Source organism: Diprion similis, chromosome 6 (assembly GCF_021155765.1).
Source record: "Diprion similis isolate iyDipSimi1 chromosome 6, iyDipSimi1.1, whole genome shotgun sequence".
NCBI classification, from domain to species: domain Eukaryota; kingdom Metazoa; phylum Arthropoda; class Insecta; order Hymenoptera; family Diprionidae; genus Diprion; species Diprion similis.
The window spans coordinates 5,750,689-5,772,338 of record NC_060110.1 but is presented as its reverse complement, the minus strand read 5'-3'; the positions used below and the strand labels follow the sequence as shown (position 1 = coordinate 5,772,338).

At 37.8% G+C, this 21,650-nt stretch overlaps 4 protein-coding genes across 7 annotated transcripts in view; 2 read left to right on the top strand and 2 right to left on the bottom strand.

Annotated features, from left to right (window-relative positions):
• Positions 1-333: 333 nt before the first annotated feature.
• On the bottom strand, positions 334-5,500 carry LOC124407483. The gene is made up of 4 exons (XM_046883660.1): positions 5,315-5,500; positions 4,699-5,217; positions 3,745-4,334; positions 334-2,875 (listed from the first exon to the last, which is right to left on the bottom strand). Exons 2-4 carry the CDS (start codon positions 5,207-5,209, stop codon positions 641-643), a joined length of 3,336 nt encoding a protein of 1,111 aa, XP_046739616.1. The 5' UTR covers positions 5,210-5,217; positions 5,315-5,500; the 3' UTR covers positions 334-640.
• A 118-nt stretch (positions 5,501-5,618) lies between these two features.
• Positions 5,619-8,899, top strand: LOC124407486 (thioredoxin-related transmembrane protein 1-like). The gene is made up of 5 exons (XM_046883667.1): positions 5,619-5,854; positions 6,381-6,542; positions 6,807-6,981; positions 7,227-7,328; positions 7,416-8,899. The coding sequence occupies exons 1-5, from the start codon at positions 5,691-5,693 to the stop codon at positions 7,677-7,679; spliced, it is 867 nt and encodes a 288-aa protein (XP_046739623.1). The 5' UTR covers positions 5,619-5,690; the 3' UTR covers positions 7,680-8,899.
• Positions 8,900-9,929: 1,030 nt separating this feature from the next.
• LOC124407485 (U3 small nucleolar ribonucleoprotein protein MPP10) lies at positions 9,930-13,140 on the top strand. The gene is made up of 4 exons (XM_046883666.1): positions 9,930-10,145; positions 10,589-11,936; positions 12,056-12,164; positions 12,251-13,140. Exons 1-4 carry the CDS (start codon positions 10,069-10,071, stop codon positions 12,622-12,624), a joined length of 1,908 nt encoding a protein of 635 aa, XP_046739622.1. The 5' UTR covers positions 9,930-10,068; the 3' UTR covers positions 12,625-13,140.
• LOC124407484 (aryl hydrocarbon receptor nuclear translocator homolog) overlaps positions 12,840-21,650 on the bottom strand; it is a 25,822-nt gene continuing 17,011 nt past the window's right edge. For 3 of the 4 annotated variants that reach the window (XM_046883664.1, XM_046883662.1, XM_046883665.1), the window contains 8 exons: positions 18,037-18,357; positions 16,551-16,754; positions 15,909-16,103; positions 15,532-15,690; positions 15,156-15,464; positions 14,851-15,032; positions 14,620-14,767; positions 12,840-13,908 (listed from right to left, as the gene is read on the bottom strand). In XM_046883664.1, coding sequence (XP_046739620.1) covers positions 13,682-13,908; positions 14,620-14,767; positions 14,851-15,032; positions 15,156-15,464; positions 15,532-15,690; positions 15,909-16,103; positions 16,551-16,754; positions 18,037-18,357 — 1,745 coding nt within the window. In that variant the 3' untranslated portion in view covers positions 12,840-13,681. The remainder of the gene's footprint in view (positions 13,909-14,619; positions 14,768-14,850; positions 15,033-15,155; positions 15,465-15,531; positions 15,691-15,908; positions 16,104-16,550; positions 16,755-18,036; positions 18,358-21,650) is intronic. The other variant, XM_046883663.1, reaches the window with a different exon arrangement.

The following is a 21,650-nucleotide window of genomic DNA, read 5'->3' as shown; positions in this document are numbered from 1 at the left end:
CTATTATGATAGACAGTAGTAGCAGATGGTCATATGATAATGTTCTGACTAGTGGTACTTGTCACTTTGTGTAAAACAGAACCATGGCAACCGAATTGATTTCTACTCATCGTGATTCTCTATATTCCCTGCAGATTCGAGATTTATGAAATACAGAAATACTAAGGATCTACTGTGTTGCATCCGGTGATAATTCTTTATTTGCTTAAAAATAATGTTATACATCAGTTTACTTACGTTCAAACTTTTAGTTTTCAAATATATTATCAGCGATTAAATCTTGAAGTACAGCCATCACGTTCCATTACTTAAAATGGATTTATCATGTGTTGCAATGAAAGAGAAAAATAGGTGTCTACACGCGATCCTCGATTTGGTTTTTTTTTATATTGCCAAAAAATCGTGTAAGGGTATACCTTGTATTCCTTATCAGACAGGCGAAAGATAATGATTATAACGATTCACGAAGAACCAGCATTCACCGATGTATTATATGTAGAGTTAAATGAAACAAAAATATGTTCAATACTAACAATTTTTGATTATGCGATAAACATTGAAAGAATTATTTCGTATAATTTTGTAGCATTTTTTTTGTTTCTTTTAATGTATAAGTATTATTATGCATAGTATCAACATTTCACGAAGCTGGTTTTCTCAGGGGTTTGAAATACCCGTTCGTCGATGGACCCAAATGCTGAGGCCAGCTTTGCTGCGACGATATACTTCGGCAAGTCTGTCCTGATAGCATATCTTCGGGACAAACGCATTCTAATTTCATTCTGTAAATTGTCATTTGACCTAGGGGTATTTTCACATTCTCTCTATCAGTACCCTCTTGAAGTATCTTGTAATCAATGCCACGTTCTGCCAGGCATTCAAGTATCATTTGTGTTCGTTCTTTTTTAGTATTCTTCCCACGAGAACCGGGCGATGCAGATTCTTTCCTTTTTCTATGAATACAGTCCAGGTCCTGCTGGAGCAGGATAACAGAAGCATCAGAAGGCGGCAGCCATGATGTTAAAAACACTAAATCAACTGAATTTGAAGGCTTTCCACTTTTATTTAACGAAGGTAACAATATGCCTGTAGGCGGTTGCCTTTGTACACCATCCATATATTCGTTCTGAGAATCAACAAGTTTTGCTTCTCTCTTTGATTTGATTTTGTTGTTGTTGTTGTTATTTAGAAAAATTTGTCGATTTTTCATTGATTCCCGTTGAAATATCTTCTCAATGTTCGCATCTTCTTCGTTATTTTTCGTTACCTTGGAAAATACATCCCTTGTCATCCAAGAATCTTTCGCTCTTACCTCATTCACGACTACTTCTTCTTTTACCGTACCGTTTGGCTCTGTTGGTCTCTCAATGATTTTTGCTATCCAGTTCGGCTGATCGCTAGAATTTTTTGTTTCGGTTACATCGATAATTGATACATTCAGAACAGATCCTTCGTGGAGTAGGCGTGCTTCCATAACTTTGCCAACATTTTGACCAGTTAAAGATTGATTCTCGTTTTTTTTGGGCGACAGTTGATGATTTGGCCGCTTGTCTATTTTGAAAAATCTTTCGTACTTCCGGCTATTTTGTAAATTTCCAACAGCTATTTCTTCTTGACCCTGATTTCCTTCGGACTTATTTTTGTTACCATCGATACTCCGCTTTTGTTGAGTGTAGGCAGAATTATCCAAATTTACATCAAATTCCGGATAACTCAGGCTTTCCTCAATGTTTGTTGTCCGATTGTACTTGTTGTTCTCAGTTTGTCCATTTGTATAATCCATGTTGGGGTCGAATTCATTTTTCACATTGTCAGTATAGTTACCGATTTTTTTAGTATCAATAAAACCGCTGCGCTGTTCGCGAACTCCATTACCTTTTTCTACATCAATGTCATGGTTTGATCCTTCATCGTAAAGAAGATCGTAATCTTTATTTTCATCATCCCATTTATTGGTATCTCTCCAATCCTCAGCAGAATCAAAATCTCCAGACACGTTGGTTTCAGGGTTGCTATCAATGCCTGCTTTGAGATCTTGGAAATCATTGCCGAGTTTTGAATTTGGATAATAATTGAATTGGTCTGAAAAAATATCATTTTCATTATTCTGGGACTTACTCGGCCCGACGCGAAGGTTTGGTTGAATTCTCAGCGATCTTTCGGTGATGGATGAAACACCAATTTCTGGATTAAGTCCGTCGTAATCTGGGTGCATTTCCGAATATTTCTCAGCCTCCTTTCTGGGATCAATGGAATTATTGTACTCCAATTTTTTCCATTCGTCAGAATTATATATTGGCAGCCCAGGAGGTGCAGTGTGCTGACTTAATGCCAACAATTTAGTAGACAGCGTGGAGTTGAATCGTAACTTGCAGAGATCTGCACCCATTCGAGCAGAGAACGACGTAGTTTTAAGAAACTCGAAGACGTTTTTGTCTCCTTCATGATTCAAACAGTCCGCTGACCAGTGCAAGAACCAGTCATTGCCGTATCCATCCACAGTAACCGATAATCCTGACATTTGACCACTCATACTGTCCTGCAGTTCATTTTCTAACAATGGTTTACCGGTTTTTCCATCCAGAATTGTGGCCACTGTGTAATAATACACTGGAAATCCTGGCCCAAGTTGGTGCTTCACCATAAAATCTGGAGTATCGTCGTCATTGTAATAACCAGGAATCGGACTGCTTATTACTTCTGAATTTGGAACTGTGTAGTTCCATATCTGCTCGAAGGATCGTCCATCATAAGAGATGATTGTCGAATTGAACTTGGCTACTATGATATCTTCTGTGCCATCTCCTGTTATATCTGCAAGGACAGGCTGTGTCAAGATACCTTTCTTCGAGTCGTGATGGAGTTCTTTCAGTTTCTGTAAAAAAAAAAATGTCATAGAGGTCATATAAATGAAATATAGTAAATGTCAGAAATTTATTTATATTGTTTATATTACTCAGAATGTTGACTGTAACGAAGCCGTTTTTTCTTTTAATTCGATACAAATACTGTTACATCAAAGAGTGGGTACAATGATTGCAAACCAGTCTGATTAAGAGGGGTTGCCATGCTTGCGCACTTTATTTTTGAGTCAACTTTGAATAGCTGCTATTGATATAGGAATATTCGCCAATAACGATTAATTATATGGCCACAAGATACTAGTTTTATCTTTACGTAATGCTTTGAAATTTGAAAAACAGCCTATAAACGTTCAGCTTAGCACTTATTTTATTCGGAATGTTTTTCTACACGTTTCACACAATAATTTTGAAACCGTTAGTAGAATTTTTATGAAATTTGATAAATTTTCGCAGAAACTAGAACGATTTATATCCCACCTAGACTCGTAAATTACAAAGTAACGATGTCTCGAAATTCGATAGAATTACAAAAATTGTAGTTTCTAGTTCTGACGACAACTACAAGTGTGTTGAACCTGAAAACATCAGGTTTTTTGTTTTACATAATTGATAACACCATGATGTAAAGAGTGCAGACTCATTGAAAACTCTGTTACCTACTGGAGGTGTCATAATTATAAACAACTATATACAATTTTTCAAGTTACAAAACTTGAAACGAAGATGCAATTAGCATTTTTCATCCATATTATTGTTGGTTATTAACGAATCCGTTTGTATGAATAACAACTATTCAAAGTTAACTTAAAAAATCAAGTACATAAAGTTAAACACCTGCCAATAAGTGCAAGTGTTTGATTTCCACAACATTTTCACTTACAAATTCTGCGTAAAGGTCTGAAAATGAAGCGACGTATAGTCCTCCCGGCTGTTCGTGGCTTCCTGTAACTATGACCAATATTTTTTCCCCGTCTGGGTGGACCAGAGCCTGTGGGGCAAGGAACAACTGTTCCTTGTTTATAGCAACTTTGTGAAGAATATCCCCAGTTTTTCCAGATACAACAACAACATTACTGGATCTCTTGGTACCTATTTGCATTGTATGAGCAGCAATAATATCTCCAACCTCATCGCCGTCTATATCAGCCATGTAATTAGCATCATAAACGTCTAGGATTCTGTGATGGCCCGATTTGTCGAGATCTTGTAGCGGCAATGCCCATATCATAGAACCGTCTCGCCCGCTTATAGCGCGCATTGTGCCACCTCGGCCAGCTGCGATGCAGTCTTTCGTCTCGTCACCATTGACGTCCATAGAACAGTCCAGAGAAAATATTACATGCCAAGACCAGTGCGTCCATATCGTTTCCCCGGTTGTTCCATCCAAAGCAAGGACTCCACCCAGGCATTCGGTCTGACCTCCAAAGTATACATTGCACACGTACTGAGGTGCTTCGACGTCACTTAATCCTAGAAATGATTCGTAGATGTTCATATTGTGAAGATGGGTATGGAGAAATATATGGATGGTTATTCTAGACATGTTCCATGACAGATCATAAACTGTAGCACAAATGTGAAAAAAAGAATGTAAAAAATAAACAATAATGGACTCATAATTGTTGGACTTTGAAAAATTAAGATTGTGTAGGATCTTCGAATATATCGATTGATCCTGTACTCCTTTAAGCATGGTCTTACTTACAAGCAAACGAACCAAAGATACAGACAACGGAACTGAAATAATGCAATCTGTAAAATAAACACAACAAAATTAAAATGTGTCTTTATTCAGTGAAGCATGATTATTGTAAAGTGTGTGTCAGTTTTAAACCTGTGCTGAAGGCAACAATGATGTCGTTGATATTGTCGCCGTTCGCATCTAGGCTTCGCAGAGGAGCTTCTGACGTCAATTTGGGTAAAGACCTGGTCCAGACAGTGCTTGCAGCAAGTGATGTGCAAGCGGCGATATCGAGTTCCGGAATCTTGGTTTCTATGCCTTGTGCAAGCCAATTTTGTAGAAATGTTAATGGGACGGGAAAGACACTGACGGCAAATATGACCAGGGTGATTAGTCCTAAGAGAACGAACAGCGCTATACTTCCATAGCAGCAGGGAACCAACAGCGCTTTACAATTCAGTCTTCTCCTATCAGTTTGTCTACTTATTTTGCATTTTCTACGGGGAGCCATTAACGGCCTCTTGACTCCCCCCTCGTCATCTATCTTCAGACCTCCGTTTCTCCCATCTCTTATGAAAACCTCGTCATCGACGTCACTCAGATCCTCATCGTCAAAACTGTCGCGGACAGCCAACCTGGGCAATGTTGGATACACAGGCGACATGATTGGCCCTAAAGTGGAAATAATTTTGCGTTTTGTTATGCAATGATAAAAATTAATTTAACCCTCGTATGTAATGCGTAAAATATCTTTCATAATTTTTCTTACCGAATTTAATTGTATCACCTCTGAGAAGACGATCCCCTCTATCAAGCTGAAAAAAGCTTCCGTCGCATAGGTACAAACGACGTTCTTGACAGCTGAATGACGTTCTATCAGGAATGACAGGTGTCGGATTCTGTATTTTTACGTACTATTTAGTTTGTTGACACCTCAAATTAGGCCCGTGACACGGCCCTGGAGGGCACACGTCACTGGAAAGATCCAACAGATGTGTTCCAAACATTCGAAACATCAACGTTGTATCTATCTGTGCTGGTGGGGAAAACTGAAAATAGATTTCGGAACACACCCAACCCGCGGAGAATCGAGTGAATACTTTCAACTTTGTTAACCGTCGGCGGGCCTGCATTAAACTGATAAAATGTTGCGGTCGGAAAAAATGATTGTTGTACGATATTTTGCCTGTTTTTCTATATTTTTCGTGCTATCGTCAATCCACGGCGTTCTCGGTGGTAACGGAGGCTCGGTACAGCTAACCGAAGACAATTGGAATAAAATATTGGTTGGAGAATGGATGGTGGAATTGTGAGTGTCGAACAAACATTCATCCGCTAGACAGGAACACGTTACCAATCGTGTACAACACTTGCATATCATCGACATTTCTGATTGCGTGTCAAAAATCATCCGGCCCCTGATTTTCGCTTATATTTACTACGACTTGTGCTATTATTTTGACATTTTATCCCTCACGTCAAGGCTCTGAAATTGAAGTAATTGTCGAAAAATTGAGGCAACCGCATGTCTACCAACGCCCGGTTCTTCAACCTCCGCGTATATCGTTTTTACCGCTATCTCGGCGCCATGCCCTGTCAGTTACCATGTTTTATGAGTCACGTGAAATCCGTTCTAACCATGCTTTCTTACCTTACGAATAAATTTAATAATTTTCAAGGTACCAGCGGTTTTCTATATGCCGGAACTTTTTCTGTTTTAGAGGTTAGGTTAAGTTGCCAAAAATTGAATGCGCGTCTATGATACGATAATCATTTATTCAACGTTTCTTATATTTTTTAAATACGTTTCTCAAACAGTTTCATCCTAATTTCAGCTACGCACCTTGGTGTCCGGCATGTAAAGCGCTGGAGCCAGTTTGGGAGAGTTTTGCCTCCTGGAAAAATGATCTTGGCATTCGGGTTGGCAAAGTAGACGTCACGGATTCACCTGGACTTAGTGGACGATTTATGGTCACTGCCCTACCCACAATATTCCAGTAGGTTGTTCACAGTATCTAAAACCAGAATTTGCATTCCACAGGCATATATCAGCTATATATTGCTTTATAGAAAAAGTTATACTGACATGATACAGGCTATACAAAATGAATGTATTTGTTGAGTAGAGTGTTGAAAGGCATTGGTGAAAAAATAGGACATAACATTATTTGATCCGACTATTGTGGAATATATGCATTGTATATGTGATTATTAATTATAAATCTGGTCACCTATACTTTGAATTTTTTTTTAATTTTTAGTGCAAAAGATGGCATATTTAGGCAATACAAAAGTCCACGAGACAAGGAATCCCTCATATCATTTGTCAAGGACGAAAAGTGGATGCAGCTTGAGCCTATTTCCAGTTGGAAAAGCCCAAACTCTATCCAAATGTCTGTAATCAGCTACTTTTTCAAATTATCACAAATATTGAGGGTGAGTAAAAATTTATTAGTATGATTCAGCTTGACTATTCTAGTATCGCGTATTGACAATTCAGAAGTGCTACATTGAGTCCAATCAATATTGTCAATATTTGGGACCTATGCCCAATGACAAATTTTCCAATTCTAACAAAATAGTCTTTCAAGAGTGCACAAAATTTGAAGTTTACGAATTTTTTTTGCGACTTTGGCCAAAACACTGGATTCTCTGTAATCTTTTGAATCTCACCTTTACAGGGAATGCATAACAAACTGATGGAAGACTATGGCCTGCCTACTTGGGGTAGCTATTTGATCTTTTCAATAGCTACAATAATCCTTGGGGCTATACTAGGACTCGTAAGTATACATCGGATGTTGTTCATCACATTGATAACTTTGAGTCTGATGGCTAAACTGTATCGAGTAACTCACTGTATATTCTAGTTCATCGTTTGCCTGATCGATTTTATATATCCGCCGAAACCAGTCTCATTCCCTGGCAAGAAAAAAGAAAAGGATGGGTCTGGCGGTTTCATGCAGGAAAAGACTGAAGGTGACGAAGAATTGGTCGAAAACGTTAAGGATGATTTGGTTGACGAAGATTCGAGTGGATCTGATGCCCAGGAAGAAGATAGGGAGGAAGAAGAAACAAAAAGTGCACCCAGCAGCCCAAACGTACGCAAACGAAAGCCACGCAAGGCTGACTAAGTTTATGTTATAGCTCTTCAGAAAATGATTATTACCATCTTTATAGGACGGCTAGAAACCGCAATACTACTGACTAATAACGAAGAAGTTTTTGGTGAAACTTTTTTCATATATCGTAACGTAACTCGATAACCCGTTTTTGCACGTATGACCGATGAATCAAGCGTTGTTAGAGTATTTAGGCAATGGAATGCGAAAGATATTTGTCAGAGCGTTGAAACTGATGTTATTTGGAGGCTTTAATACACGCGTCTTGTCGTCTGTTGTTAGTTAATTGTCAACAGTATTGTTGATTTCTTACGTTGTTCCACAACTTCATAGTTGAAATGCAAAATGTGTACCTACTCTTAATTTATAACGTCTTTTCTCGGGAATTTTTTGTTTTTTTTAAATATAACGAAAATTATTTTCAGAGTTTGCGTTTAAATAAAATGATCTATATAACCGATTGCATTCATCTCGAAATTCATACAACAAATTTTCTCGGTTTTCAACGAAATCTGCCAATGTATGCACCCGTGATTATAATGCTATTATATACTAGTTAACCATACCTTGGACGGGATCTATAAATTAATATATTATAATTATAATTTTTCTGTAATTACAGTGAGGGGGGTAAAATTCAGATTAACATTAATCATGGTTTTCCCCGCTCTGCATACTCCGTATTACACAATACGGAACAGTTACACGGTATACCCAGGGTGAAAATTTGTACATACATGAATGTCGGGAGGATCTGATATACGTTGTTTATTCTTGCCTGTTCTACTTATTCTACCCAAAATTGCCTCTGTCAGGCAGTTAAAAATGGATAGAATTTTTATTAGATTCCAATCTTGCAATTAATTATTCCTTTTGCATTTAGAAGAAAAGTTATAATTTCGCGTAGAATTTTAATCGCAAGAATTAACATACATATATTGATATTAAAGTCTTCCGTATATTATCACGCGCAGTGTTGGTACGAGTAGTTACATCGATTGTGTCATATATGCATAGTAGTGAGAGACAAGCGTTAACATTTAATACACCAACTAATGTAAGTTTTCTTTCTTTAATTTAATTTCTAATTCCGCACAGTTTATGACGATTTTCAACGAGGTAGGACGTTTTATACTGCCGTATTATTTTCACATTTCTTGATACACAATTGTATTGATATTATAAATATCATACTACTTCGATTACATTCCTACCGAATAAATAATCCACATTGAACAATAACGAATGGTTGAATGAAGAACGAGTGAAATTGATAAGTTGAATTATTGAGAAATGTGTAAGGTGCAGGGTAGCCGAAAGCTCTGTAATACTAACTGCCTAAATAAATATATAGATATATGAGGGTGTATCATGTTTTATATTTTCACCGAACAGATCAATTTTATGTAAATACTACTCATTTTTGGTTGATGAAAAAACTGAAAGTTACCGAAATCGTTATGGATCAAAGAATCGATCAAAATAAGTTCGCCTGACTGTATGCAATACGAATAACACTACAATATGCCTTATTGTATGCAAACTACATGACACCATTCACACTCTAATTCACAGCTTCATTGGCTGTATTCATTCGTACTTTATACACAGTCTGTGAGTAGATTTACACAGCGGCTGCTAATCAGGTTTTACGGTGACCAACGTAATAATACCGTATTTAAAAATGTGTGTAAATTCGTTATATCCGGTACAATGCGGCACTTGCATGCATTTTTAAATCGGGCTTCCTAAGTCCGTGGTAAAACCGGACTAACACCGCCGTGTACTCTATGATTCGCCCGGTCCATACCTATGTGTATGTGTGTGGTGATGTCATAATGTCTTGGACTTCCGGCTAACTTGTTTTTGGTCCGAAAGAAAATGGGAGCTCGATTCTATACAATTTATCTAACAACGACTGGCGATCCAGCCGACTGAGCGGACGGAGCCGACGTGAGAGCACTGAACTTTATACCAACTCACGGACTTAGTCCGTGTACCAACTAGACGATCACAGCGGTGGTGGGGGTTCCGAAGAGAGAGGCAACTCAAAACTAGATACTGCGCATGCGTCGACCGTCAAAGCAAAAAGTTAATCTGATTAGTTTACTCGTTAGGCTTTCGTTACGTATTCGTACGGAACGGGTGTGTAAGCTTTTTGAAAGACTGTACGCCGTGCGAGAGTGGTATCGAACCTGCATTTTTTCTCGGACCGAAAACAAGTTAGCCGGAAGTCTAAGGCATTAATCAACATTACTGTACATACATTTTTATTGTGCCCATGTGCTCGAATCCTAAAGGTTCGAATCGTCGTTCGACTGTCACATGGTCGTGAAGATGTCTTTTAATTCAAGAGCTATTGCAGTTTAAGTTATCTATTGTCTAGAATTATTCTTCGAACATGAAGAGCTCAAGAGTTTTCCAAGATATCCTCAATGTCGTGGAAGCAAACACCAAGAAAACTGAAAATTATTTGAGGTTAATTGTAATCGCTATACACATTTCTAACAACCGTAGTTTTACGACTCTCAGTTTTTATTTCGACTGTAGTACGTGAAAATTGAACGAGATTGAAGTTCGTAACGTTGTTTTGACGATGTACTTCTGGAAAAACTCGGTATTTCACAAGCTCATGACTGTTTGATGTTCAGTAAACACGAAACACCATACATCGGTACACTCATATTTCACAAACTGAAGCCTTTCAAAGTTATTTTAAAGTTGTGAAATGGTGATTTTTCTTTTTACGTTTCGTTACTGTACCATTACTAAGTTCAATCTCATAAAATTCAAGTGGATATAAAATATATTCATATAAAAAGAAAATCTTCATTGTGCGATTTTTAATAAATAATTTATGCAGGCAATGATGACCTTTCATTGTTCCGCACAATTATCACCAATAATTTTAATTTTTGTAGCGCACAGGCAGATGTATCGTCGGAGTTCCGTGACAAAATAAAATCACTTTATGATTTTACTAAGGAGGAATCTAGTCGCATGACGGAGGCTTTGCCAGAGCTAATTACGGAGGGTTTTGATGCTGAGCAAATTTGGCAACAGCTAGAACTCCAGAATGAAGGAGAATTGCCTCATATTCTGACAGGAGTCTCTAAGTCATTGATTGCAGGTAACAGACTGAAACTACCTGTCAAGCTAACAAGGAGTGATGATAAACGAAGCAATGGGAAATCAGACCTAAATCAATCTTTGGATGGCGAACAGGTACCCACTAACGATTCCGATCTGAGTGACGGTAATTTAAGTAATTTAGACATGGAAGGACTAGGGGAGCAGATGAGGAAAAAGAAATCGAAAAGAGTGGCCAAAAGAAAAACTATGCCCTCGATTGTGGATGATAAATTCTTTAAACTCCAAGAACTGGACGAATATCTCGCGAAAGAAGATAAAAGAGCAATGCAGAAAGGGAAGTTCAATCTAGAAGACAGCGATGATGCCGATGATGAGTCTGTTGATTTATTTGAATATGTTTCTGACAATGGAAGCGAACATGACGAAACTGACCCAAGACTAGTAAAGTTCAAAGATTTCTTTGACCAACCAGCGAGCAACAATGAATCAAATTCTGATTCTGAGAGCCATCAGTTCAACGAAGAATTTGAGAATGATAACAGCTTATCGGTAGATGAAGAAGAAACGACAGAACCTAATAAGAAATACGTTAAATTCAGTATCAATGATGAATCAGCTATGAGTAGCTCAGAGGAAGATGTATCTGAAAAAAATGACATAATAGAGAACAAATCCAGCCTAGAAACACGTCAAGAAAAACTGCGGAGAAAAATAGAAGAATTGGAAAAAGCGGCTATTTCAGAAAAACCCTGGCAATTGAAGGGTGAAGTTGACGCTGTATCTAGGCCACAGGATTCACTACTGCAGGAACACGTTGAGTTTGACATAACGTCGAGACCAGCTCCTGTGATCACCGAAGAGACAACATTGAAGTTGGAGGATATAATCAAGCAGAGAATAAAAGACAAGGCTTGGGACGATGTTGAGAAGAAATTCAAACCTGTAGAAACTCCAATGGAATATAAAAAAAAGCTGGTGTTAGACCAGGAGAAGAGCAAACTTAGTCTGGCACAGATTTATGAAAATGAATACTTGAAACAAAAGGAAGCGTTGAACCCTGACAACCAGGAACGAGAAACTGAGGAGCCTAAAGAACACGTTGAAATTCGCAATATGATGCATTCTTTGTTTAGCAAACTTGACGCTCTTTCCAATTTTCATTACACTCCGAAATTGGTAAGCTATCTGTTTCTCTTGACACAGCATCTGTTAATTCTAATTAGATTCGAGATAAGACAGAGATTATAATTCACAAATTCATAAACATCGATAACGGTTTTCGCATTTTATTTCAGGCCAGGCCTGATATCAAAATCGTTAGCAATCTTCCTGCTGTAGCGATGGAAGAAGTAGCTCCAATAGCCACAAGCGATGCTACTTTATTAGCACCAGAAGAAATCAAAGGTAAACCATATAATGCAGCAAGCAATATCTATCTAAATACAGAAAAAGTTCGCTATTACAAATTACTCAAATTCATTTCACTACAGCTAAATCGCGTGGTGACCTGATCGGCAAAGCTGAGAGAACTGAGACGGACATGAAACGTGAAAGACGACAGAAGAAGTTGAATCAACGAGACCGAGAGAAGGCTAAAGAAAAGCGAGAAAAGATTGTTGGGAAATTGAAACCTGGTCTTGGAAATAAGTACAGTAAAGAAAAAGCAGCAAAGATGATCGACAATTTGAGTAAAGAGCGTAATATTTCAAAGATAGATGAAACGAGTGGAAAGACGGCAAAGTCTTCCACAGCATTCTTTGATCAGCTTCAGGATCAAGTTAAATCCCATATAAAATTGAAAGACGGCAATGTGCCGAAGAAGAAAGACAAAAAGGCAATATCGGCGGTGAAATTAAAACTCTGAACTTGTATAGTCGATAATTAAAACAATTGCCTGTTCTGCTATTTTTTTAAAGTGCGTTAATTACAATTAGAGGTATTCACTATCATTATTATTATTAATAAATGAAATTTAAAAGACTCTTGAGTTTTCTCCGTATAGTAATCCCCATATATTAGTGAAAAAGTGTTTCCATTTTCTCACGATTATGATATGCTATGGTTTTTTTTCGTTTTTTCAAACTTTTTTTTGTTATTTCTCAATCTCTCTCTCTTGCTCTCAATCTAAAATATTGCTAAACATATACAAATGCAACAATTCACAAGTGATCGCCTTATTATAATTACAATTATTTAATTATGTGCTACGTTATTACTAATATCTAAGAAAAAATATTACTTAAAAAATTGTCATCCATAAATGACATCATTTTGTAAATAACAAGCAGCTTCAGGTGAGTCACATAATTTTGTACATTGTCACGGTCGTGTGTTTGTCTAATATCTGTCATTAAAAACATTATAGTAATTGCACGGTTTACAAGTATATGAAAAAACAAATTCATTAAGCTACTCCTTATCATATATCTATGTTGAAAGCTTGCAGTCGAAAAGTTTCAATTTCTTATTCGTAACTATTCTGAAAAGTTTGAAAAATATTTCAATTTTTTTTTTAATTCCTTGCAGTTTTCATTTTTTTTTTCCTTTTCTTTTTAAATTGTTTTCCTCTTTTGCAATAAGTTTCTCCCCAGCACTGGGAAATCATTATGTAACGTGGATCGATCAATGATTTAAAGTTGATCATAAAATGTACACAATTAAATATATTTAAAATACCATTCCAAGTAGAAATTGCAAATTCTGCTTATTAACTATCCTTACTTGAATTCGCTTAATTTTGTTAAATTTCATTTACTTTGTTTCTTTTCTAAATTGAAAGTATTAAGATCAGGAAGGATGGTAAGGGCTGAGTAAAAATATCAATAAAAGGGCGTAATATCGAAGGTGGAAAAATACAATATCAATAATAGTTATATTCATTAGTTATTTTTCGACCACCAAGATTTACCCTGCCCACCTTCCTACTCGAAATTGGTATTGAACATATTGAGCTCCTCAAAACCAGGGGCTCCTCCTTGGTCCTGTAACATCTGTAACATGTCCGACAACTCCTGAGGCTGCGCTCCTGGACCTCCTTGCGAAGGATGAGGACCCTGGCCTTGAGTAGCCACCGGCGCACCTGCCTGTCCACCGTCTTGCTGTGCTTGATGCGGCCCTTGATGCTGCTGGCCTTGCCAGCCCCACATGCCTAAAAATATGATGAAATGAGAAAAAAAGAACTCTTAAGACTAGACGAATGAAAACTGAATTTCGGGAATTCAAATCCGCGCAACCGATTTTCAATTTGATCGTAGTTCATGTAATTTAAAAGTATGTGGATCTAGATTCATTCACATCCACGACTTACTCCATTACAAATGTTTTGCTCGGTGGCAGTATTTGTACTTGACATTTGGAGACAGTATACTTGCAGAGTTTATTCTTTTTTCCAGGATCCAAAATTTTTTATTCTCAACAAAATGACGAGCGTTGGTAGTTGGAAATCCATTTTTCGTCAAAAAATTTACGACTCTGTTTAAATTTAATTAACATAGAAATATGATGATCAAAAAAAGTAGGATTGTAGCAAAAAGGATAAACTGTCCAAGAATGTTGGGTCCAAGTTTGAAGTAAATCGGCTCAGCCATTTTTAAGCTATCATGGGCACCATAGAACATGTCACTGAGCAAAAGGGTTGACGTATTGTCAATAACAATACTTCCTAATAATTGGTTCTAATAAAAATAATGGAAATGAAGCTCAACTTGCATACTCATAAATAAAACCAACCGCAATTTAATTAAATGATTGATTGTCGAAATATACATTCCTAGAATTCATTTACTTTTTCAGCCGGCTACTAGTATAAACTCCGTTAATCGATAAAATTTAATCATTACCCCTGTCCACGTTAACTTACCCGGATTGTTTGGGACTGTTGTAACCGCGTGGTAAGATGCCGCAGGCGTTCGAGCTCCACTACTAAGTTGAGTGTAAGTTGGACCGCTTGGAGATCTCGACGGACTCAACTGGTGGTTATACTGGTAGCCTTCGGTGACAGGTTGTTGCTGTAAAAGAAGAGGGGGACAATAAATGAGACAATTCTTGGCGGAACCTGATGTGGAACAATAATTGAAGTGTTGACATCTACTTGTCTGAGTGTCCAGGCTTGCTGAACAGGAGTTGGCGATGTGTTTGCCGGTTTTGGTATACGATTTAAAACCGAAGACGAGGTGCTCTGCTGACCAGGGGATCCATAGGCTATTGGTGACTGGGTCGTTTCATATCCCTGGTAAACGTTTTGAGCGCTGGATGGTCTTGCTTGTTGAGGACCTGTAATTAGAAGGAAGAAATGAAGTGATAACTTGGTCTAAACTCGTTTGACGACACTGAAGTTTCATGGTACTTGCCAAAAGTTTCATTATAGATGGAAAATCAAGTGATAAGAAAACATACCTGCAGTAGCAACTGTCGCGGGATGTTGCATCATTTGATGTGCCGGGTAAATGGCTTCCCTGGCCGAATGCCTATGGACGCTGTAGTCGAGACTAGGTTGTCCATAACCAGTGACGTTCTCTCCTTCAGTTTGTCCCTCACTGCCAGGATGCAAGGATTTGGCCGTTGTGTTTGTGCAGACTATGTACTCAACCTCATCTGTGTAAGGATTGAGGAACGCAAAGGCAGACGTTCTGAGCCAAACCCAATCCCTATTTTTCGCCCGAAATCGATACATCACCGACATAACTTGGCCCTTTAGTTTCAGTACTGTGGAATGAGAAAAAAAGTGGATAGCAAAAAGTCGCTGCATTTTTTTTCCACAAGTTTTATTTACCTTGCTCAAAGCTTTCCCTCATGTGCGTCAAGTCTTCAGGGTGAAAAAAATCGTAGCAGGGATGTCCGAGGAGTTCAGATGGCGTGTATCCCAGGATTCCACCAACCCTCTGATCGACAAAAGTGAATTTTCCTTCAGCCGAATGACGGGAGATGAATTCTGTGGTACAAAGAAATTCACGATTGGATAATAGTCAGTTTTAATGATTAAAGTTTCGAATGATATTGAAAGTACTAATATTGAAATAATGGAATATTGAAAAATAAATTTCTGTTTTGCAACTCCAGGATTTCTTCTAATTCTGTGATGTTGAAGAAACAGAAAAGCATTCATTTAGCGTGTTAATTTTATTTAAACAAGATAAAGTAGAATCTTACCATTGTTACTGTTTGAACCAGTTAAATCACTGGTATTTGGGGTGCTCGTGACCTGAAGACGTCCGATGGCTACTAAGCAGCAGTGTGATGAGCTGCTGTCGTCAACAACGACCCCATCGGGGGCCCCTGGAACTCCCCCACCCTGACCCCTGTCACCTATACCCACACCTGGTACACACGGGGAAACAAAATCACCTACGATTTAAAAGCGCCTGTTAGGTACCCAGGTCCACCATCGTAAATCAGACAATCTTAATTATATGTACATATAGAGAGTGGTCCCAGATATTACTGGAAAGAAAAATAACTGTTTCTTCATTCAAATCTAAATTCAGTATCTTTTTTAATAAAAAGAAACCAGTGAATATTGGGTATTGAAACAACATGTTTCACTTAAGCATAATTGTTGAAAATGAAAGCAAGTGTCAAAAAGTTTGATATCCTGAGATATCATTTTCCACCAAAATTTCATTGAGCGAACAAAGCAATCACTTGTTTTTTTTTTTTTTTTTGTTTTTCTCTTCATGAAAACCGAAAATCGAGAAATTAATTGCCTTGCTGTGACCACCCTGCAGACATAATTAAGAAATGTAGGTTTAAATGAATGGGCCAACTTCACTTTCCACTGCCCATCATACTCACCGGTTGGGGGCCAGTTTTTAATATAACCAGTACAGTGTACTACTGCATAACTTTGACCGTCTCTTGCGGGTGGTCCCAAAGAGTTTCTCTGCTTAAGACGGTGCAAACCATGTGCTGCGGCCATGTCACCGCTTGTCTGAAGGCTTCCGACTTTCATACGACAAATGAAACCCCTTCTAGAGCCCATGCAGAGTCTCATGGATGCTGAAATTCAAATGAGAGTTGAGATGATAAAACGGTTGAATTTTCGGCAAGATTACGTATGAATCTTGAAAAAAATAGTATTCAGAAGGCTATGGTGTTGCAGTAGAATATTTGATCAACTCAGTTTTCTCAAAGCAGATTACTAGTATTTTACAAACGAATCCCTTGAAGTAACATTCATGTCGATGGCCCTTAACAAAATTCACTCAACTTTAGAGAGGCTGATTAATTATAAAAAACCTAAGTTTGACGTGACAATTATAATCCAAGTAACTCTACGGACCCTGATGATAAAACAATTATCGTCTATGCTTATAAACAGGAGCTAACTATTTAATTTATAATTGTTACGCCAAAGTTAGGTCTTTTATAATCAGCCTCTTTAAAATTGAGTGAATTTTATTAGGGGACATCAATGTGATTCTGCGTTACGTTGTTGAAGACAAACAAAGAAGTCTTTATTGTGGTCAACAGACTACATTATGTAGCAGATATGCTGAAATTTGGTATGAGCATTCTACAATCATGTGATTTCGGCTTAAACTGATAATACATAGTAACATTCGTGTGACCCAGGTTCTATGCTTTAGACTTTTACTTTAAAAAAATTTCGCAGTACTACCTAACAAAATGGAAATCAGATGATTAAGAATTGAATTGTTCAAATATTCTAAGCCCTGAAGCAACTTTCTATTCGGATACATTCGGAGCTGTAAAAACATAACTAAAACTTAAGTTTCCTTTTAAATTTTGATATTTAAATATCTCAAAATCTAGGGCTCAATCAAATTCAAAATCATCGATCTCTTCTCGAGATGTGATACGAATTAAAAAAAAATATTATTATTCAAATAGACCGAAAAACTGATTAAATTAACCATTTCCAAAAGCTGATCAGTTCTAAGTTCAGATAAACTGCAGGGGTTGAAACCAAAATCATCAATATCCGTAGGTTTGTTCTTAAGATATTAATATATATATATATATTAAGAGTCTAAGAGTCTCGACCAATTGGGACTGAAATTATAAAAATCCGTTAATTCATTCTTGATGCGTCGTTGGACACAAAATTGAAAACACAGACACGCAGCTTTCACATGATAATTGTCGGAGTCGATTTTCTAGACCTGAAAATGTGGAGATTTATTGAAAACACAGCTAAATTTTCTTGCTCAATTTTTTCTCTGAAAAGCAGAGAAATGAGAAGATGACAAACGTTTTTTTTTTCAACCTAACAGATCCAAAAACGGAAAAAGAGCTATTGATCAAAAATGAAACTCACACTGGTGTCCCTCCTTCTTGACGGTCCCGGTCTTGAGGTCGAGGACCCTGCCGGCGTGCTGCGGTTCCGCGGCGCTCAGCTGCTCCCGTACTTTCTCAGCATCGTCGGGGTGTACTTGGCTGTAAAAGCTCGTACCGTACCATTCGCTCTGAGAGTAATTCAGCACAGGCGCAACGGAATCGGACACGTATATTATCCGTCCCGTTTCACAGCTCACGACAAAGAGGAAACCGTCCGCTGCCTCAAGGATCAGGTGTTTTAGTTCCTGATCCGTCAGGAAGGACGGTTTGTAAGTACCATCGGTACTGGTGTTACCGGTCCCTGAAAAGGAACAAAATTTAGGGAAAAGTTCAGTGGATTTCTTTTTTTCTTGAGAGGACAAGCTGGTGGCAGGGTTTAAATTCCTGTTGTAATTTGTGTACATATGCGCTGTAATCTTTATAATTCTTTGTAACCTTTTGTAAGCTTTTTGTATTCTTCATGACTTGTAATCTCTTTGAATTTTTCACGTTATCTCTATAATTTAATCCTCGAAATCCTGGTAACCTTTGCAACCACTTGCAATCTTTGTTATCCCATATAATTCCTTTTACCGCTTACAATCTTTGTGTAATATCTCTCTCTCTCTGTAATCTTTTTAATTGTTACAAGTGTACGTCATTTTCACATAATAATTCACCTCTTGGGGAAATGTTGAAAATTTTTTCCAAATGAATAAGTGAGTAAATTTTCTTCAATTTCATTTTACAAATATTTACGCTCTACATTGGTGTAAAAAAATTATACTTCATATTGTATAAAACAAAAAAAATAAAAAATAAACTCATGTATATACAGACAAAAAATATTTCACCGATTTCTTCCCCTAAAACGGTTAAATAAACCGATTCATCCTCTACGCGTTTTGAATTTTATGGTCCATTTTTTTTCCTCCGTGATGGAAAGATTTTCGGTTCAGATGTGTATCTGTACACGTGCTCGACACGTGGATACTTCATAGAAAAAAGGTCGAATAATTAGTATTCGTCGGAAAATAGCCTAGATATATATATATATATATATATATATAGACGGCACATAGACTGTCGCGACTTTCGCCCCCTATCAATACGAAGATCTCGTTCGAGTTGAGGGGAATATCTGTGCAGGCTGCCGTTGTTGCGGTCACGAGATCTGATCTTATGCGGTGTATGCCGATGGAACATCGTAGAGGGATACCGGGAATAAGAGTCAGGGTCCCTAACGATATTATACATACCGGGAGAATTCTGTGAACCTGACTGTCTAACCGCCTGTAGATAGGCAACCAGACCTACGTTGTAAATATGTAGGAAGGCAAAATGTAGCTGCGGTTGCATATCTGCCGGCGTTGAGCGGTGCGTTTTACGAAAAATTCTTAGCGTAGGTACGACGTTTGAACGAAAACTCAAGTTTTTCGAAACAAGAAGGAGAAATGAAAGAAGCCAAAAATAAGGAAAAAATGGCGTACGAAAAGGAAATTATCTTCTCTCCTCTCCCTAGTATGATCATATCGAATGCAGAAAGCACGGTACATGCTTCCGGTACCTCGGCAGCAGTTCGAGGAGGAGGAGGAGACGGGGGAGATGGACATACCGCCGTCGTCCTCTTCGTCGTCATCGCGTCGGTGGTGGTGGAAGTGTCGTATTGTTTATAGCCAGAGCTCTTTCTCTTATAATACCAACGAGTTAACTTCGGCGGTTGAATACAAATTTCTCCAAGTAAACACGAACGAACGATACGCTTAGATGTGTGTGTAGACACACGTTCTTTCCTGCTGAGATTATATGATGTGCAGGCTATGAACAAGCGAAGCGAAGGAGGACGAGGAGATGGAGAAGAATACGATATACCGGACGACGTAAGCAACTGCAAAGAATAATGAATGGTTTTTCGTTATGTGTACGGAGTTTTCTACTTCATTTGAACGGTACCATAAGTCAGTCTTTACCGACCGTGTAAAACGTCACTTATTTTGGCCATAGTTAGAGCCAATGCAAATTGTTGACGCGAAAACGTCACAGCCATCGCAACTTTACATAGAGAAAAAAAAAAGGAAATTTTCATTTCTCTGAACAATAATACCGGAAAATGTATTCCCGTAATTGAATAACTACAATTATTTTTAAGAATTCCATCTCTGGTGCTATTCTCGGCACGAAACGAGAGAGTTTGTCGATACTGCAACTATGAGAATTGCGCTATCTAACGCGCTATGTATCAATTCACAAGATTCAAAATTTTTCCACTATATTTCAACAATTTACACGTCGTGGAGATTCAAATATTTAACACGATATTACAAAAGATTTCGCTCAACGCTGCGGGTGTACACCAGATTTCAAAGGTGCAGTTTTGTTTTTTACTTTTTGTACACGAAATTAGTGAATCACTCTCTTTCAAAGTTGACAAAAATCGAAGAAACGAAGTGAAAAACAGAGAGAAAGTCGTTTAAAAAAGCAAGTAAGGTAATGTTTCGTATTTTTTGTTTTACACTCTGCATGCTTTTTCTGCATAATACGTTTTTCTACTCCATCTTTATTTCTTTCTTTCTTTCTTTGCCTCAGGTAGGATTTCCACAAATTCCTCCAGCCAACTTACACGTATGTACATGTCAGTGAATGTAACGTAAATAGGTAGTCAGCGACAAATAACGAGTGACTGAGTCAAGAGACGGAACGGCGATCCTGGAGGAATTCGTTGCTGGCATACGAATGCCCTGACGAACGGCTGTATTATAGGTACGGAAACGACGACGACGACGACGACGACGACGACGACGGCGAAGAGAAGGATGAGAGGTAGGAGACAGGACATACGAAGTGCTTCGAGGTAATCCGCTGCATATCACTTCACTGCGGGCCGAGGAATAGAGATTTTTTCATTGGCAGAGAGCTTCGCCTCGTTTGTAAATCGCTTATTTTTTTAGCAGTTGTTATTAAAAATTATATAATCGAAGTTTGTGTATTAATTTTTTTCTTCTCTGTTCTTTGCTTATTCATTGACGTTTTTAACGAACGATACAAGTGTTCTAACCGTATAAAAGAATGGCTGAACGGAAGGAACACTTTGATATACGTATACGTATACAGCACCCGAGAAACGAAACTAAAATTAACGGATAAAATAAAGTTTGAAGAAAATTTTTTACATGTATATATGATTATCTGAAGTTCGGAGTGCTTGTAAAAATGAGCAAATACGATCGTCACTGGGTGATTTAAAGAAGAAAAAAGAAACCAAAACAAAAAGGAGGACTGAAAGAATGTAAAAAGAAGAAACATGATAAAAGTTGTCATATTTCGCAGGGATAACGTGACGTATCGCCGATTTTCTTATCTCTCGGATATAATATTTACGCATGCAATATTATATGCATATGTATAATTAGGTCTCCGTTTTTTTTTTTTTTTTTTTTTTCAAGGACGATGCGATACCGTACCAACGACTACATACGCTGCTGCATCGTTCAACTGATTGCGAGTCGATGCAGTGTTGCTGCCGCAGAAATAACGCAAAGAAAAACTAAGGTATCAATATCGGGTAAAGCAATAACTCGACTAAGCATATTAAGGGGATGCTTTAGTCAGTCTTTA

Coding starts and splice junctions, on each gene's coding strand:
- LOC124407485 (XM_046883666.1), top strand. CDS start 10,069: ATGAAGAGCTCAAGAGTTTTCCAAGATATCCTCAATGTCGTGGAAGCA. Junction 10,146..10,588: donor AAAACTGAAAATTATTTGAG/GTTAATTGTAAT, acceptor TAATTTTTGTAG/CGCACAGGCAGATGTATCGT. Junction 11,937..12,055: donor TTCATTACACTCCGAAATTG/GTAAGCTATCTG, acceptor ATTTTATTTCAG/GCCAGGCCTGATATCAAAAT.
- LOC124407483 (XM_046883660.1), bottom strand. CDS start 5,209: ATGTCGCCTGTGTATCCAACATTGCCCAGGTTGGCTGTCCGCGACAGT. Junction 4,335..4,698: donor CATTGTTGCCTTCAGCACAG/GTTTAAAACTGA, acceptor AATCATTTCTAG/GATTAAGTGACGTCGAAGCA. Junction 2,876..3,744: donor CAGACCTTTACGCAGAATTT/GTAAGTGAAAAT, acceptor TTTTTTTTACAG/AAACTGAAAGAACTCCATCA.
- LOC124407486 (XM_046883667.1), top strand. CDS start 5,691: ATGTTGCGGTCGGAAAAAATGATTGTTGTACGATATTTTGCCTGTTTT. Junction 5,855..6,380: donor GGAGAATGGATGGTGGAATT/GTGAGTGTCGAA, acceptor TCCTAATTTCAG/CTACGCACCTTGGTGTCCGG. Junction 7,329..7,415: donor TTGGGGCTATACTAGGACTC/GTAAGTATACAT, acceptor TGTATATTCTAG/TTCATCGTTTGCCTGATCGA.